Below are 19,373 nucleotides of genomic sequence, written 5' to 3'. Positions count from 1 at the left end.
CTTAAAGCCCCCTGTTTCTATCTGGAATACCATTACTAATGCAAAAAACAAAGAAGTTTGATATTAGTTACAATTTTTTGTTTGTTTCTTTTAAAATTGTTCACACTGTCATGTTATTATCCATCTTCTCATCATTCCAGTGCATCTGATGTATTTGTATTGTCTATTTAGATTGTAGGCTCTTTTGTATGGTCTCTCTGGGCTTGTCTTCACTACCAGGGTAAGTCAACCTAAGTTACACTTAGCTGAAGTTAACATAGCTTAGGTCAACTTATACCAGTGTAAGTCACTCTCTGGTCAACTTACCTTACTCTTCTCAGGGAGTTGGAGTATCAGAGTTGATTGGAGAGTGCTCTGCCATCGATTTAGCGGGTCTTCACTAGATCCGATAAATCGACAAGTGCTGCATCAATTGCAGCAGCATCGATCTCCCCGGTAGTGAAGATAAGCCCTCTGACGTGTATTTTGTACAGCCCTTTACCACTCAATAGCATACAAATACCACAGCAAAACAGACAAATGGTGGATGAATGGGATACAACACACAAGCAAAAGCATGGGAACTGAGGCATATAGTGATGGTATAACTTGTCCAAGGTCACACAAGAAGTCTATTAAGGAGCCAAGAACTGAACCCAGATTTTCCTAGTCCTAGGTCAGTGCCTTACCCAAAAGACCATCCTTTCTTCCCAGAAATAATTAATTAATATTAACCTAAACACTCTAGGTCATACACCGTGACCATTTTTCTCCATGGTACAGCATACAGTACATTGTGCTTCACAAATAATAACTAGAGAAAGGCAAGGTGGGTCAGGTAATACCTTCTATTGAACCAACTTCTGGTTGTGGAAGGGACAAGCTTTCAAGCTCCACAGAGCTCTTCTTCAGGCAAACAGGAAGAGCTCTGTGGAGCTCAAAAACTTGTCCCTTCCATCAACAGAAGTTGGTCCAATAAAAAATATTACCTTACCCACCTTGTGTTTGGTACTGACACAGCTACAACAACACTGCAAATAATAAATAGTGATAATATAATCATCTTTGCAAAATAGAGAAATGTTGCTGATGTAATTCATCCTATCAACTTTTATGTAAAGGTTGTTTTTTTTTGAAAGAAGAAAATTCTACAGAAATGCAAATATATGTAGGGTGTTAGAAGAATAAAGCTGCATTTTCATGGCTGGTGTTTTATTTAGGTGGAGTACGGAGATATTCATATCCTAGAAGCGTATTTAAAACAGTGTTAAATGCACTCTCCGATAGTAGCAAGGACAGTTAAGTGCACACTTAATCCTTCAGTCAGAAAGTCCACATAAGGGTAAAGTCTCTTTTGAAGAATGTGGTATGACAATGCGAGGTGCTCTGGAGGCTGGAACACAGCTAACTATATTGGAGGGCAAACTAGAATGTTAAAGAGCAATTGTACCATCTGCATCTAAAAGCTACATTTTGCCCTGTGAAGACCGTCTCTCTGGGGTGCCTCCTTTGCTGGGCTGGGGTCCCTTGCCACATGCAGTTTTCACCATGGGGTTGGCCTAGTAGAGGCCACAGCCTCTCAATCCTGCTGGTGGCCCCACCCTTGTGGGCCTGCTTACTTTACTTAAGGGTGGGGGGGAAAGCAAAAGTTCAGGTCGACACAAACCAACCCCCTCCTCGGATTAATAACGAGGCAAAAAAAGTCTGAGGCCCCACTTTACTTCAGGGGTGCCTGGGTAGCAGCTTTGTCAGAGTCCCTATGGCTGGGTAGCTGAGTCCTTGGGCATAGGCCTGGGGTTTGCTGGACTCCTTGCAGAGCTGGGAGGTTTCTGGATTGAGGGCTCCTCCTGCTGTTCCAGGAGCTAACCTAGTCACTCCCTTCCCGCATTGTGTACTGCAGCTTCCTCCTCTTAAAGCCCTTCTCCCTACCATGTATGACTGACAGGGCCAGAGGGGCAGAGCTACTTTAGCACACCTAGCCTCCCAAGCCCCTTCCCCGTCAGTGTGGGATTTATGCACCCCATCACATGCCCTCATTTACACCAGTCTAAATCCTTAGTGATTTACCCTATTGGCATTTGGATTCAGAGAGCAAACTCTGCAGTGCATACATACAGCCACCCTGTATATAGGCCAGAAACCCTTGTCAGAAAGAGTCAAATCGCCCAAGTGGTAGAAAAAAACATTACATTTTGAAGAAATCAAAAGGACCACTGGATCACTTCCAAATAAAACAGAAAGAACATCAGGACTCTTTGCCTGGCCTAGCTAGCTAGGTTACATCAGGATGAGCAGGAGACATCGTGTAGCTTAGCCATGTCACTGATCACTCTTGGACTCCTGCACAGCAGGACAACCTACTACCCAGAATTCCTCGATTTCCCATAGAAAATAAATATTTCCATGACTTTAAAACCACTCTTCCCATCTGAAAAATACCTAACAAAATTAGTATGTGTAACATATCTATACTTTTCCAATTCTGTCTACTCAGCCACTGTTCCATAAGTTTACACTTGATTCATCTGTCTGGCTGTAGTCTCAATGGACAGCTAATAAACATTGTTGGCTTTGTTATAAAGAAATCTATCCAAAGCTAAGAGAGACTGTGTTATCACCTCAATTTTCCTGATCAACACAATGTCAAAGGCCTTTCCCCATGCATCCCTCACTCAACAAGAAAAAACAGACAAAAGTTAAAATAAAGTAATGTAATGTAATGACAAGTAAAATGGTTAAAAAGTTTCATTGATCTGCCCAAATATTAAATGAAATTACTTGACATAAAAGGCATTCACCAGGACTAAAATTACTCAATCATGTTGTAAAATTTTCCACCTTCCTAACACAGGGTAAAAAGTTTGGCTAGACTTAAGCCTGATGTTTTTAATTCTACAAACCGTTAGAAAAACATTTATTTATAAACCTAATGATACACATCACAGTTGTTTAATTAACCTCTTCACAGCTTGAGACTGACCGGTTTAGATTTTAAGTCTTTTTTTGTTTTTGTTTCATCTGTGTATTTGTTTTCACTTTTGCCAATCATTTTTACTGAGAATGTTTTCTGTGAACTTCTTTTCAGTTTCTTGAGCTTGATCCTGGAGAATGATGAGCATTCTGGCCCTGATTCTGTAAAGCACTTAAGCAAATGCTTAAGTGATATGCTGGATCTGCACCTGTGTTAGTATTCGCCCTGATTCTGAGACTTTTATTTTAAGCATCATAGACTTAATGAAAAATAAACAAAATAAACTGCATGCAAGAAGATAAATAAAAATATTGATTTATAATCTTTCAAGAGTGATTTTTGCCTATAAACTGCCGCCCCACAGAGAATGATAATTGCAGGGACTCCATTTTACAAAATGATCATACACAAAATACGGATTGCCTTTAAAGAAAGCCCAGAATTTGCCTTTAGTTTGGACATGCACAGATAAAATCCAAATTAACTCGTAATGAACAAGTATACCAAGAGCTGAAAAATGAAATAAGTTTTATAGGGATGATTAACCTTAAAGAAATCCAGATTAAAACTTGAAAGATTATATAAAGTGAGTTAATACAATAGGCCACATTCAGCACCACTACTACTTAGGATTTCTATAGCACTTTACACATTTGACATACTTTAGAAAAACATTAATCCTCAGAACTCCTCTAGGAGGCATAAACATAGGGAAACTGAGACAGAGAGGTTACATGTCTTAAACAAGGAAAAGCAGAAAGGGAGGTCCAGATCCTTCAAAAATATTCAAGTGCCTAAATCCCATTGAAATCAATGGGAGTTTGGTGTATATGAAGCCACATTGGGCAACACAGGGTTAAAGTGGACTCAGGTGACCTTGCCCTGCCCCACCTGTGAGATGTCACAATTGGAGGGAGCAGCTTAACAGGGAGAAATCCAGCTCAGCTGATGGCAGACCAGCAAGGAGAGCAGCTCTCTAGTCCTTAGCTCCTGGAGCAACACCTGGCTAAATACAAGGACTCCTCAGTCAATTCCTCCCTGAAAGAAGGGAGGACCTGATGTGGGTCCACTTATGATGGGACTATTCTCTGCAAGTAGCCTGTGAATCTACTGGAGGCCCATTGCTTTACAGAAGCCTTTGGAGGGAAGAAGACTCTTTGCCAGCTGTGGGATGTTTCATTTGTGTTTATTGACAAATCCTGGCTGGGGCGGACTACCCAGGGCTCAAACAGAGGGCTGACCCTCGTACGTTTGGACTGATGGGTAGAAACACCAGAACACCTCAGAGCAAGGCCTGGATGAATGCTGGGGCTGGGTGTGCCCTAACATAGTGCCTAACCTGCTTAGGTGCTGTTGAAAATGCCACGAGGCATCTATCAGCACCTAAATACCTTTGAAAATCTGGCCTTTGCTGCTAGCCTAACTCTGTTCCCTTTCATGTCAATTATAACACTCTCATTGATTTCAGTAGGATCAGAGTTGGGCCAGCATTGAGCACTTCTGAAAATCCCAGCCTCTGTCCATTTCCCATAAGCCTAATGGGATAATGCTTATAATCTGTACATCACAGGGGTGTTTTGAGGCTTAATTAATGCCTGTAAAGCACTTTTTGAGATCCAAAGATGGAAGGCATAGGGTAGGAATAATCCTGCAATATACTGAAATCTTAAGCTGAAGTCAGTGGAGCTACAGTGATTTACAGCATCTAAAAATCCAGAATTTTTAATTCCAAAGACAAGACATTAATTTCACAGCCGTCAGCGATGCCTTTAGAAACCTTGCTTTTTTACCCTCATGCTCCAGAACGATTGGGATATAAGCTGCGAGTAAATGTGTGAGCCTCAAGTCTGTGGCTCAGAGATCTGGAACATTTTACTCATTCACTGAAAAGTGAAACACCGTGCCAAGTCAAGCTATTTTTACCCTGATGATGATCCCTTGAGGGATCTGTAGGATGAGTGCCCAAGCCCTGAATGACAAAGAAGAGGATCTGGATGGAATCTGTGTAGGACTGGTTGCCATGGTGTCACCCTTAACAGAATCTCCTCTGATCTGTGCAAGAGGAGGTTCTGGACCCAGAGCTGGCAGTGTAGGCCTTGTCTGTCCTGCTCCTGGGTCTCTGAAGAGATAGACGGTACTTCCATGGATTCACCAAAGACCAGTGGTTTGGGTGGGCCAAATTCCCTGCTTCCTCTTAAGTGGGACTGGGGAAGCAAGCACATGTCTCTCAAGGGAAGAATGTGTAGGGACCCACAAGGGCAGCCTTGCTGAATTTCCTGTCCCTGCTGTGGAAACAGCCTACACTGCGGAGGAGATGGCTGAATAATCATCATTAGAGATCGGCTCAAGCCACAAGGTTTGAAACAGATCCAGACCTAAACACTCAGAAGAGTTGCCGTCCATACCCATTTCTACATGTACACTATAATAGATAGTTTGTGCCTGCAACATGAAAATATACATTTAAACCACACAAACATGGAAATGTCAGCATATGACTTCCAACTAGATAGGCAGCTGGTTGTGGAAGGCCCATAGACATGTATATAATACTGTTGACCCTTTTAACCTGAACAGCTAGCCAAAAAAAATCAGGGTCGAACAGGTTGTTCCAGTTAGGAGGAGAAATGGATGATAGGTATTTCTTTGTTGCAGGTTTGTTTATTTATAAAGAATGTACAAAGTCTGCTCTCTGAACACAGAAGGAATCAAAGGTCAGGAAACAGCTTCTTGTTCACATTGCACCAAGAACACCTTTTTCCAGCTGCACCTCTGAACAAAAGCCTCTTCCCCAGTTTCTTTCTTGCAGGGTCAGCTCCTGTACTTTCAGCTGCTCCTTCAAGCTGTCTCCACCTCTCTCACCTTTTCTCAGTTTTTTGTCTGTTTTGCCTTCACACACACACACACACACACACACACACACACACACACACACACTCAGGAAAAACTCCTGGGTGTGTTCACATACTTCTATTGTCTTAGGAGGGGCTTATCCTTAAAGTCATGTATATTGAAGGATGAATTCACACCTCTCAATCTCAATGACATTTTAACTCAACCCATAACAAGGTTTCACCGAGCTCATAACATCAAGTTCATCTTGCCATAACAGACATGGGCCAGTTTATGCCATTGATTGTATACATTTCCACAGAAATGCAAGTTTCCATTGTATTTCCCTCATTAAATGTACCATTAAAACTGACTTTGTAGAAATATTGGAGATGTTGAACTCTTTTGTCCATTTTAAGATAAATGGTGGGAAATAACCACATTCCTTTGCTGAGGTGTTGTGGAGACACACATCACAAACATGGGTTCTAGGAGCCACTGTCCAACACCTTCCACAGCTCTAAGGGAGGGCAGCCATTTCACTACTCATACAGAAGATACAGTGTACACTTTCCTCTGTAATCTGCCATGGTCCTGCCTCTCCCAATCTTTTCACACAATTGAGCACTGGTAGCGGGGAGCAATTCTTGTGTTCCCTCACTGCAACGTCTTCCAGTGTGCCCAATTCCTGCAACGGGCGCCTAATGGGACATAAAAAGAAAAGGAGTACTTGTGGCACCTTAGAGACTAACCAATTTATTTGAGCATGAGCTTTCGTGAGCTACAGCTCACTTCATCGGATGCATACCATGGAAACTGCAGAAGACATTATATACACACAGAGACCATGAAACAATACCTCCTCCCACCCCACTGTCCTGCTGGTAATAGCTTATCTAAAGTGATCATCAAGTTGGGCCATCTCCAGCACAAATCCAGGTTTTCTCACCCTCCGCCGCCCCACACACAAACTCACTCTCCTGCTGGTAATGGGACATAGTCTCTTTGCTACCACTCAAAGGCTGGGTCCAATCCGGCTCTAAGTTGGAACTGGATGAAAGATGCAAACATTTCCCAACCGTTTTCTGAGGGTTTGAAATTTTAAAAAATGAGCTGGTTAAAAAACAGCCAACATTCTGCATGAAAACAGGTATTATCAACATTTCAAAAATTCATACATTTTACATGGATTCCAAGGCCAGAAGGGACCATTGTGATTATCTAATCTGACCTCCCATATAATGCAGGACATAAAGCTTCGCCAAAATAATTCTGAGAGCATAGCTTTTAGACAAATACCCAACCTTGATTTAAATATTGTCAGAGACTGGAAAATCCACCACAACCCTTGGTAAATTAACCAGTTGGATTCTAAATATATAGCTTCTTTAAAAATTAAATGCTGAACATTAGACAACCTCATCCAATGGCTCATTTTCTTGCTTATTCTTAAAAAGCATATGACAGCTGTTAAATCAGTCACAAACCAAAGCGAAGCTTGCACTGTTGTAGAAACCCATACATGATAACAAGGACAAATGTAAGACCACAAGATTCTTGCTTCCTTGATTTAACAACATGATATCTTGGACACATTCTAATGCCACGAGTCAGTCAGTTTAATCGCACTGCTTTGGTACAATAGTAGCACTAGGAAACCTAGGAATGCTGTGGAATGACAAGCATGGTAAAAGAAGGCTAAACATCCACAGGCTAGTCCTTCTGCTCATGGATATTTTTAATTTAAACGCTGGTTAAATGGGGGTTAAGGAAGTTCAGTGAGTAGCAAACCCCAAATAAAATACTGCACATCTGTATGTTTGTTTTCTTTGGGATGGGCTAACCCCAAGTTCACAGCCAAATTCCAATTTGGATACTATATTGTCCTCTACCAGTAGATAATGTAACTAGATGCTATGAATGAGCAACAAGTTTCTTTTAGTTGTACCCGGTTGCAGTGGTGTTTCACCATTTCACACTTTTCTCCTCCCCCCGCCCCCTCCCCCGACCTTCTCCTTACTTTTATTTGAATGTGACACTCAGCTACTATATCCAACACAGCAAGGGGGAAAAAATAAAAAGCAATTTCCGTAACCCTGAAAAACTTCTGCTTTTATTGAAATTGACAATTTAGAAACTAAACAGTAGATTTGTTTTCTATTCAAAGTGATCAGGAAAACTTTGAAGTTTTTTTTTCCCAGCTCCCCCCAACCTTTCTTTTTTGCGCTCCCAACCAAACATTTATGGTTATTCAGTTGACAGCCAATAAATAGCAGTGTGTTTCAGGGAACTCTCTAGTTTTTTGGAAAGAAACCTATAAAAGAAAGGGGAGGAAGGAGAGAGAGAGAAAGAGAGAGAAAGAGAGAGAGCACGCGTAATCTGTACACCAGCTGTTGCCTAGTGCAATTCACGCTGACATAGGGCTTTTTGACATTTTATACCCTGAATGCAAGCACATAGATCATTTCTACCTTGTACTTTTCCCGTCTCATTATCGGAATTTATTCTCTCGCTTTGTTGTTGGTGGAGTCCCTATTCTAATTGTTTCTTACATGTGCTGTAAATCTGTCCACCAATCAGTAAAACCGTGGAACATGAAACTGAGACCTAGCAATTTCCTTTGCTTACCATTGCATCTGCTGGAGTGCAGTGTTGAAATAAAATGAAACATGTTTGCACTCTTTTCCTATCATACTGTAATGCTCCTTTCATTTTGCTCAAGGAATTTTTAATATTCAGGCCATACCCTGTGCATGAAGTCATTTCCCCTAGATATAATTGTAATGGTAATATGCATAGCCCAACTGGCAGTGACACAGCTGGCTCTTTGCCACAGCTGAGCCTCTGACCTAAAGATTTTAATTCTGTCATGCCTCATCTGGTTTTATGGACTCTTTTGTAGTTAGTTAACAAATTTATTCTAGGGTACCCATTGAGATGGGCAGGCCATTGCCTTTTCTCTCAAGATATCACACTGTACCAAATACGTGAGTTGGTAACCTGTGTGCATACTGATTAGAAGTTGGATTGTGAGTAAATGTGCTTGTGTGGTCTGGAGTCATTGACAGATGTGGAGGTCCAGATCCTGCAAAGATTTACAGACAATACGTCTAGTTGAGCACATACCTAAGTCTTTGCAGGATTGGTGCCTTAGTTTGTCTGTTGGTTTAGGTACTTGAGTCGCAAGAAACTGTGATGGGGTAGAGCTGCGATCGGCCAAACCTGCGGACGCTGCAGGGAAACAAACTGGCCCGGCCCACCAGCGGCTTTCCTGGCGGGCTGCGTGCCAAAGGTTGGCAATCCCTGGGTTATATATATGTCGTAGTAGTAGCTTGTTAACGTCCATGGTATGTTCATGAAGTAATAATAGGGTTAAAAACAAACAAACCTATTTTAATTAGCTGTGCCTGTTTGCAGAATCTTTGTATCTCTTAAGGTCACACGGTCAACTTAAAAATCCCTTCAGTGGCTTCCTTTCATCTTCTGTATCAAAATCAAGCTTCTCGTCCTGGCCTTTGAGGCCTTCCACAGCTTAGCTTCCATGTATCAGCTCTGTTCTCGTCACACGCCTCCATCACAGACTTCCCTGAGCCTGAATCAAACTAGAGTGATTTCCAGCTTTCAGAGCCTCGTGGCCCCTTCCAAGTGTACATATTACTCCCCTAAAGTATGGCATGTCACTCTCATCCTCCCCTCCCAACGTCCCCTCCAAACCAGGATAGAGAAGCACTAGGACAGGTTACCTAAGGAGGTTATGGAATCCCTGTCCTTGGAGGTTTCAAAGAACAGGTTAGAAAACCGCCAGTCAGGGATGGTCCTGTCATAGCGCGGGGGGGGATGGGGGGGGTCAAGTAGATGACCTCTTGCAGTCCCTTGTAACTCTAAATTTTTACGGTTTGTACTGAGACACCATTCAGAAAATTACAAACTGTTGGCATGATTCGATTAGGGCTTGATCCTAGGCTCATTGAAGACAATGATCAGGATCAGGGCCTTACTGACTGGATGCAGTCCAGGTCTAGCTATCCAGTCTGAGGAAAGCCCCGAATATGCATAGTACTGCTGTTAACAAACCCAGGCTTTGAGTTCCATGAAGCCTGTGTCCGTTGGTGCCCTAATACTTTTGATAATCCTTTAGTCTTGTGCAAAGTCATACAATAAAATGATACTTACCGGAGTAGATTACATTTGGTACTTACAACAAAATTAACCTACCCCTACAGAAATACTACTCCTGGCCCATGCTATCAAGGCCCAAGTCAAAAGTAGCCTTAGAAAGAAAGCTTTTGTGTCTGCATCCTTGCTGAGGTTTAGAATTTTCAAGCTCCCATTTATCTGCTAAGATATGTTCTTCATATCAGCCCTTAACTATGAAGTAGGTTCCCAATGTTTACTTACATTTTTCAGTTTTTAAAAATAGTATTGCAAGCACATGATTCTCATAAAGCATCCTGTGCAGGGGGAAAAGTAAGCCTGCAGGCAAATCCTGTAGCTCTCCAGACTGTAAGGACAAAATGATGACAAATTGTATAAATATGTGCAAATTGTCCAAATGATGTCATGTACTTAGGCTTGCAAAAGCCAGGAAGAATACTTCAGTGGAACGTCGGCTCAGACCCTGGCTTTGAATGAAACCGAGGCAATTACATTCAATTTGCTTAAATTTATCACTAAGAAAAATGTTTCAGTTAATCTTAATCTTGATTTTATGTTTCAAATGCTTTAGAACCAACTGTGTTATTCCAGCTGTGCAGGTTCCCTGTATGTTCAAGGAGAATGCTCTGTAACGTAGGGATGCCTGTTCAGAATGTTGCCTACTTTAAAGGACTTGTGGAAATAGAATACCTGTGAGAGATTGTATGTAGCTACTCAATGGATTTTAAATCACAAATTACAGAGTTCTGTGAAGTTATTGTTAAAATAAGCAGCACCTTAAATTGCTTTTAAAAAATACATATTGAAGCATTCTGTGGCTAGGTGGGATTCTAGTTGGTCTGTAAATGCTTATACTGAAGTATTTTTCATTTACATTTCACAAGTCTTCATTCTTCTCTCTCTCCCTCAATACCAGGGTCAAGCTTCCCCAATTATTCGTCTGCAAGCTATTTCCCTCTTTTTTTTTTTTTCTGTTTATATTACAGAGATCTCTGTCTCCCTGGGTCAAGCATCTTTGAGTTCCACTGAATTTTTTTTTTTTTTTGGCCTTTTGATGATTTTCTTTTTCTGGTTTTAGAAACAAGAAGTTTGTGTGAGAAGGGGAAGGGAAACTGCTTACTTTTGTTTTCTTGCCAAACTTATTCTAGCTGCAGCCACAGGTACACGGGTCCAGCTGAAAATGCAGGTGTTTGTATCCGACCCTATGAGATGTTTATTATTCCCCCTCCATTCTCCCATCCCCAACATACATTTGGTTGTAGAGGTAAAAAGTAATTTATCAGCTGTTGATTAGGCTGTGTGTCTTGATGGTAGGTATGGGAGCCTTTATGGATACCATTATACCAACTCATGGATAATGTTTTAGAGCTGCCCCTGTAGTTTTAATTGGTAAGAAAAGTATGCAGTGGAATGGTAATTTTTGTTTTACAGTAGGTTTATATTTTCAACATCAGCTGGACTGTAGTTTCTCTAATTTTAAAAAAGTTATTTACTTATTATTGCAGGTGTTTGAATCAACAGCCGAGTAGACTGGGAGGGAAAATCCAAGACTTGTAGAAACAGATGGCCACTCTGCTCATGAGTGTCACAAAACTAGAAAAATTAATTGTAGTAGTGGCCAGTACATTTGAAAGGTCAAATAAATTTGCTATGAATAAATGAAATGTACTTGAAGCTTTCTTGGGGCCATACTGCAAACCACTCAAATAAGCAGTTACTCACATAAGTAGTCAAGGTGAGCAAGAGTTTCCTATTCTGGCCCTTGGTGTTTAGGCATGAAATTAAGAACAGATGGGACCCATTACAAAAGAATTTCTGAAGTACATGCTATAAAAGTTGGGGGAATCAGGGAGGGGGATTAAAGAAAGAATAGCTCTTACAGTGTTAGTTGGATGATATGTGGCGTAAGGCTAAATTGGCATTCTTCAATTGAATCTAACATCATGCTTAGGCAGCTGAATGAGCCATTCTCGAAACATGTTTCAGCTGCAAATGTTAAGGCCTCCATAATTGTTACTTTTAAGAGTGCATTAAAAAGGCTGTGAAACTGCTCGTTGTAATGATTTCTACAACAGGATCCCTGCAAATACACAGCTGGAGGCTGTCAAATACACACCTCCCTAATAGACAGCACTGTGTGTACAATTAACACGTTAATTTATGAAGTAAAGTGATCAGGGGAGACTAGGACTTCAAAGTCAAGCACTTGCCATTAAACAAGAGGTAAAGTTCTGTTCTAGGAGACCAAAACATTAAGGAGTGCTATGCGCCTCCCAGGAACGGCTGTTTTTCTTCTCTGGTCACTATCTCTATGTGTTGGGTATTTGTTTGTTACAATAGGAAGGGAGGAGCCTCATGAGAAGCTTATTTTGTGTGTGGATATGTCCTTCTCAGTAGAAAGAAGTGGGAATGTGTAAGTTAATTAAACTTTATCTAAATTAATAAGCTTACTGTACTCCCTATTTTTCTTCCTTCTCTCTACTTTTCTTTCCTCCTTCTGTATTTTTGTGTATCTTTTCCTCTCTTTTTTTATTTCACTCTCTCGGTCTTCTGCACTATAAGCTGTAATAATAAGTTGTTACTTTTCTTTCTTCCTTGCCCACCAACCCTTTTCTTTGTCTTATGTTCTTTCCTGTTTGCTTCATATCCTTTCAGTTTCTCCCCTTCTTCCTTCTTGTAACAAGGCCTGATGACCCTTTCATGGCCCTAGATCACTCTGTGGTGCCCTATTTCTCCCATCTTCAGGGCCCTTTAACACGTAGTCCACAGGTAATTAAAACATTCCCCTCTGGGGTCCCACTTACTGAGTCCACATATACTGGCCCTTTAGACCCCATTCACTCGCTTCCTTTAGGCAGGGAGTTCCCAGCCCTTCCTCCCAGATGTATGTCACTGTTCAACATTTCTCGGACTTTCCCCAGCTGGAGCTCAGTCCTCTGGCTTTCAGGCCACAAAACTTTTCTCCTAGTTAGTGTCTCTAGCAGGAGCTGGGCCCAGTACTCCCAAGCTTTACGTGACTGAAGCTCAGCCTTCGCCAGCAAGATAGTCTAGATTTCAGGCCCAAACTCACCTCTCAGTTTGGGTTTCTGGCAGGAGCCTCCTGCTCACTGTGGCTCCTCTCTATCACAGCTCTTTTGGTCTCAAGAACTTCCCTGCAGGACCCTTTTACATTTTCTATAATTTCCTAAATTTCCCCACTTCACTGCAGCCTCCTGATGCTCTTTAGGAGACAGTCACCCAGATCTGTCCCAGGTATACCTCAGTCTATAATCAGGCTTGGCTAGCCCCAGCCCTTAAAGGACAAGCCACCCTGTTAGAGCTCATGGAGGAGTGTATCTCCCTCTTTTATATCAATCTTACCCACTCCCTCTCTCAGTTGTTTTCTATCTCCTTCCTTTCCTCCAAACTCTACCCCCACTTATTCTTCCACTCACTCACTACCCATGATGCTACCTACACTCATGTGGCTGTTCTTGGAAATTGGGGGCCTTTCCATTTCTCTTCTCATCCACCAGGAGATAAGGACCATAATTTCCAACCCCATGTGAAGGGTTTGTGGGTTTTTTCTTCAATCTTCTTTCCGTACTGTCAAGTCTCCTCTCTCTTTGTCCCACCCTCCAAACTTTCAAAGGAGAAGACTGTTGAATGATTTCTTTCCCCCCAAACAAGAGAGATGCTCCACTAATTTTGCTCCCAGAACAGTGGTGATTTTCTCCTCACATCCCCAAGTCAAGGAGATTGCATGGCTGATTCAACTGAGTTGGCTGGGCAGGCTTAAATCCTTCCCACCCCAAAACAGATGCAAAGTAACCGAGTCAGTCTACAATGAGGGAAGAACATGGCCTGCAGGAAAGAGGAGAGCCCCAGTTCTGTGTAGCCAGAGGTGAGCTCTGCTGAGCTCCCAGCTTTGAAGCACTCTCTGAGCATTACAGCTGTATGTATACATTAGCTGGTGGGCCTGGTCAACATTGCTTAATTGGCTGCCCATTAGATCTGCCTCTGATTATATCAAAGGGCAGATGAAGGGTTAATGTCTAGCTATTCCACCTGGAAGCAGGCGGGGCACACCCTGACTGTTTCCTAGGAGCAATGCACACATTGCGCTATCCAAGGACAAGGGCTAGATATGAACCCTGAGAACTTGATTGTTTGGACAGCAACTGTGGGAGGTTTCTTTAGCCTGGGCTCAAGGCCTGAGAACCAGGATTGTAGTAGATAGAGGATGGTAACTAAGCATATGAATCAACGTCATACATTCCTTTGTGTAGCAGTGTGTAATGCTTAGGGGGAGAAATATAATAAAAGGAGAAGGTGGAAGGCAGGGGGGCAGAACAGCCCATCTCCGCTGACCAGCCTGTTTGCTTGCATAAAGCTGTGTTCTGTCTCATCACTGAACCGCAACAACTGGCGCCCAACGTGGGGCCCTCAGCACTCACCTCGCCCGGCAAGGGTTTCAGACGCGTCACTCATCCACTTCGTGGATCCTGGTGAGTATTTTTCATTGTGGTAAGTATGGGAAGCTCCCTCTCTGCTTTGCAAGTGCAACACCGTAATGAGCTGCAGTATTTGCTGCGTAAGGCTCAGCATGACTGCCCGGCTCGAGAACTCACTCTCCTGCTACAGGAGGTGCGTGCCAAGTGCCCGTGGTATCCTGAAGCTGGAAGCCTTAAGCTAGCGGACTGGGAGCGATTGGGCCAGACATTGCACAAAGAGCCTCGGGCACCCGTGCAGGCTTTACATGCCTGGCACCTCTGCCGCGACGTGGTACAGCGTGTCGCCTCGGACAGACCCTCCCTCGCGAGGCTGGTGCTCTCGCCGCCCCCGTCCGCCCCTGCAGCCATCCCCCCTCCTGGCGATGCGACACAGCGTGTCGCCTCGGAAAGGCCCTCTCCAGCCCCAACAGAGGAGCTGCCGATCCTGCCACCCCCGTCCGCTCCTGCAGCCATCCCTCCCCCTGCTTCGCCCCCAGTGCCTCTATTACCACCGCCTTCCTGGCCTTCCCCACCGGAGCCGGTGTGTGATCACCCTCCCCGCGTGGGGCCCCCCGGAGAGTCATCTGCATCTGCTCAGAAGCTTTCGCTGGTGCAACAAATGGTTCACGCAGCGAAAGCTCGATCAGATCTTACAGCAGAGGAGCTGGCTGATCTGGTCTCCGTTTGCCCGGTGACCTGGCAGAATGATGACCAGGGCAACCCCGTGGGCACCTGGACCACTCTGCCATACTCGGTGGTTAGAGAGGTAAAGAAAGCAATTCGTGAATTTGGCCTGACTAGCACCTTTGTGCGTGGTCTCATTGAAGGGATGGGTGCTGGGTACTCCCTAATCCCTGAGGATTGGAAAACGCTGCTGCGCATGATGTTGTCACCCAGTCAGTATGTTATTTGGCTTAGTGAGTATCGGCAGATGGCAGAACGCCAAGCCCAGGTATATAGAGAGCAAGGTATCATTTATGAGCATTTGGCAGGGGAGGGCCAGTTTGCTACTATTGAGATGCAGTCTCAACTCCCTCAGGCCGTCTTCCCCATTATTTCCACCTGTGCCCAGCACGCTTTTAAGAAGGTCCCGGATTCAGGCAAGCCTACCAAAAGCTTTGTCAGTATCCGTCAGGGTGCCTTAGAGTCCTTTTTGGATTTTACCAACAGATTGCAGGAGGACACTGACTTTTGGCTGCCAGGGGAGGTCTGTGCCATACCTACACAGGTGATGGGACCTCTCCCTGCCGGCTTTGTAGGTCTTGTTCTCCCTCGCTCACATGCTGGGAAACGGGGCTTTTTTGTCATTCCAGGGGTCATTGATGCTGATTACACTGGCATTATTAAGGTTCAGGTGTGGACTCATCTTCCACAGTCGCTCCCGCGTGGACGGTCAATTGCACAGTTGATTTTAGTCCCCTATCAGGTGCCAGCTGCCGAGGATCGAACTCGGGGCGGAGGAGGCTTTGGATCTACGTTGTCTCACTCGCCGTCTCACAGCGCGTCTTCTCCACTTGTTGCTCTGACAATGTCAGTCTGCCCCTCGAAACCTCAGTTAATACTTCTCTTAAATGATGTTCCTTTTACAGGGCTGGTGGACACTGGAGCTGACGTTACAGTGATTCGTGATCTGGAGTGGCCGGTTAGTTGGCCTACGGTTCCTTCTAAAGAGTTGTGGGGGATTGGGGGTAGCAAACCCGGGCGCCAAAGTTTGTCTTGGGTCACGGTCTCTAAACCAGGAGGCCGTGCCCTTGCTACAATCCGCCCTTTTGTGCTCCCTGTCCACCTCAATATTTGGGGCCGTGATTTACTTACAAAGTTAGACACCACCCTCGATATTAACATCTGATGGCTCTCCCCACCGAGGTGTAGTCACTTATCAGTTGGGTGACCCCCCTCGTTGGCATTCTCGTTTTACACTGCCTCAGCATTCTGCACAGCGTTCAGAATTGGCTGCTGTTATTTTGGCCTTTCAACTTTTTGCTGATTGTCCCTTTAATTTAATTGTGGATACCCATTATGTTTATCAGGTAATTGATCATTTACCCCTTGCCCTCATTACCCCTCAGGTTGAGGCAGACCTCCTTCGCCTGTTTTTGTCTTTACAGCATCTTCTTGCCACTCGTCATTTCCCTTACTTTGTTGCTCATATTCGCAGTCATACCCCTCTGCCTGGGCCACTCACTGAGGGCAATGCACGCGCCGATCGCGCGTTGCGTGGTCAGGTAAATTCCCTTTTTTCTGACCCCATTGAAAGCCATGCCTTTTTTCATCAGTCTGCCTCTGTTTTGGCCCGGCAGTTTCACATTCCTGCTGATCATGCACGTTCCATTGTTCGTTCCTGCCCCCACTGTGCTGCTGCTGCTCCTACTTTTTCTTATGCCGTTAACCCCCGAGGTACCGCAGCAAATCAGCTGTGGCAAATGGATGTTACTCATGTACCACAATTCCGCCCCTATTCATTTTTACATGTTTCCGTTGATACTTATTCAGGCTTCCTTTGGGCAACCCCACAACGTGGGGAAGCCACTAACAAAGTTATTCACCATTTGCTGGCCTGCTTTTCTGTTATGGGTCGCCCTTGCCAAATTAAAACAGATAATGCCCCAGCCTACTGCTCTGCAGCCCTCTCCACCTTTTGTGCCCGCTGGGACGTCCGTCTCAAACACGGAATCCCTTATAATTCCACGGGCCAAGCCATTGTTGAACGTGCCAATCGCACACTCAAAACCTTGCTAGATAAACAATTAAAACAAGGGGAGCTGCGTCTCCGAACCTTAGGAGACATTCAACAACAGATGTATATTCTCTTGTTTACTTTAAATAATTTAACACTGAATGCAGATCAGCAGACCCCTGCGGATCAGCATTTTCACAAATCTGAGGTACTGGAAAGACCGCGTGTCTTTTACCGTCAGCTGCCCGATCCACAGTGGCTGGGCCCAGCACCTCTAATCACTTGGGGTTGGGGATATGCTGCTGTGTCTCTCCCTGCAGGACCGTTGTGGGTTCCAGCCCGGTGTGTGCGACCAGCACTTAAACAACATGGCATGGCACCAGGGGCTGTCGAATCCCATACCAGAGTTTCAGCTGACCTTGGAGGAGACCGCGTTGCCCCCCGAGTTGACAACGGCGGGACGGAAACGGAGGAGGCGTAGCGTCCCAAGCCAGCCCGTGACATGGGGAGCAGTAAAAGCATTGGTCGCCACGGCTCAACGAAAACTGGCAGCAGATCAGCAGCCAGAAACTCCTAAGACTTTGTTTGTGGCGATTCTCGCCCAAATCACTGCTAATTCTGTGATGATTGTGTGCCTTTTGTGCCTGCTATTTCCTGTAGGGGTTGGCTCGGAAGCACCTCCCCCGTTACAAGCCCGAAGGAGAATAAGATACTGCTCTTTGCTTATGCTAATCTTTTCTCCCAGTACTCTAGCATGGTTAATTGGGGCCCGGCCAACTATATTCTGCCTCGCACGGCTATATCCCTCCACACACCGTACCCGGCCGGGGCTCACAATGTCACCTGTGCGCGTGTAGTTAACTGCACTAGTACAAAGGTGCCATTGGGCTGTCAAAAATTTCTCAATCCCTTTTAAATTGTTCCCATGCTGTTAATGTTTCATATAATTATGGCCATATCATCCTACCATCAGGATGGGTTTTTACTTGTGGTTCATGCACCTTTAATAATATTCCTGCAAATTTAAGTGATGGCACCCTTTGCTGTCTTAGTAGAATGACATTTATATTGCCTTTTGCTGGTTACAATTGTAGTAAAAGAAGTGTACCCCTTTTAGATGATTATATTGCAGATGTTAAGCTTTTGGTTATTTTGTGTTTGTAATCATTGGGCTTATTTTTTGTTGTTGCTGTGTACAATGTATTCCTTCCTTGTTAAGACTTTGTAAAATTTTGCCCTGGAAAGCTCCCCAGGTTATGTCCTTGTCTGTCTGGGAGTTAAATAGCATGACAAAACAAATTGGCGGCTACCATGAGATGGCCAACTTCAATAAACAAAAAAAGGGGAGATGAAGGGTTAATGTCTAGCTATTCCACCTGGAAGCAGGCGGGGCACACCCTGACTGTTTCCTAGGAGCAATGCACACATTGCTCTATCCAAGGACAAGGGCTAGATATGAACCCTGAGAACTTGATTGTTTGGACAGCAACTGTGGGAGGTTTCTTTAGCCTGGGCTCAAGGCCTGAGAACCAGGATTGTAGTAGATAGAGGATGGTAACTAAGCATATGAATCAACGTCATACATTCCTTTGTGTAGCAGTGTGTAATGCTTAGGGGGAGAAATATAATAAAAGGAGAAGGTGGAAGGCGGGGGGGCAGAACAGCCCATCTCCGCTGACCAGCCTGTTTGCTTGCATAAAGCTGTGTTCTGTCTCATCACTGAACCGCAACAGGCAGGTCTACTCTATGGGGCTAAGTCAACCTAAGTTATGCAACTCCAGCTACGTGAGTAACGTAGCTGGAGTCGACGTACCTTAGATTGACTTATTGCAGTGTCTACACCGCGCTGGGTCAATGGGAGAAACTCTCCCATTGCCTTACCTTGTGCTTCTTGTTCCAGTGGAGTACCGGAGTCGACAGGAGAGTGATCAGTGGTCGATTTAGCAGGTCTACACCAGAGCCGCTAAATCAACCCCTGGTGGATTGATCGCCATGCATCAATCCCCTGGTAAGTGAAGACAAGCCCTGAGGGAAAATCAGGTACTTGTTGTGGGATAGGACTCTCCACTTCTGTCCTTCCCTCCTAGCAACAACAGACACAGGAAAGGAAAAACCTCCCCAACTACTATGATTTTTTAAATAATTAGCTAGAAACTCAACCAGCAGTAAGTAGCACACAACCAACCTGCTTTCCCTTAGAAGCAGAATGAGGCCTCATAGGCCATGTACGAGTGCCTTAGCTATGCTGGTATAACACTATAATATAGACACAGCCTACACCGATAGA

The 19,373-nt window shown here is 44.2% G+C and overlaps 1 protein-coding gene across 1 annotated transcript; it reads left to right on the top strand.

Annotated features, from left to right (window-relative positions):
• Positions 1–14,947: 14,947 nt before the first annotated feature.
• LOC140914903 (uncharacterized) lies at positions 14,948–18,786 on the top strand. The gene is made up of 3 exons (XM_073353884.2): positions 14,948–16,051; positions 16,518–16,634; positions 17,407–18,786. The coding sequence occupies exons 1-3, from the start codon at positions 15,029–15,031 to the stop codon at positions 17,941–17,943; spliced, it is 1,677 nt and encodes a 558-aa protein (XP_073209985.1). The 5' UTR covers positions 14,948–15,028; the 3' UTR covers positions 17,944–18,786.
• The last annotated feature ends 587 nt before the right edge of the window (positions 18,787–19,373 follow it).

This window comes from Lepidochelys kempii, chromosome 1, assembly GCF_965140285.1.
Source record: "Lepidochelys kempii isolate rLepKem1 chromosome 1, rLepKem1.hap1, whole genome shotgun sequence".
In the NCBI taxonomy this organism is placed as follows: Eukaryota; Metazoa; Chordata; order Testudines; family Cheloniidae; genus Lepidochelys; species Lepidochelys kempii.
The sequence above is the reverse complement of the archived record's forward strand: the minus strand, read 5'-3'. Positions and strand labels throughout refer to the sequence as shown.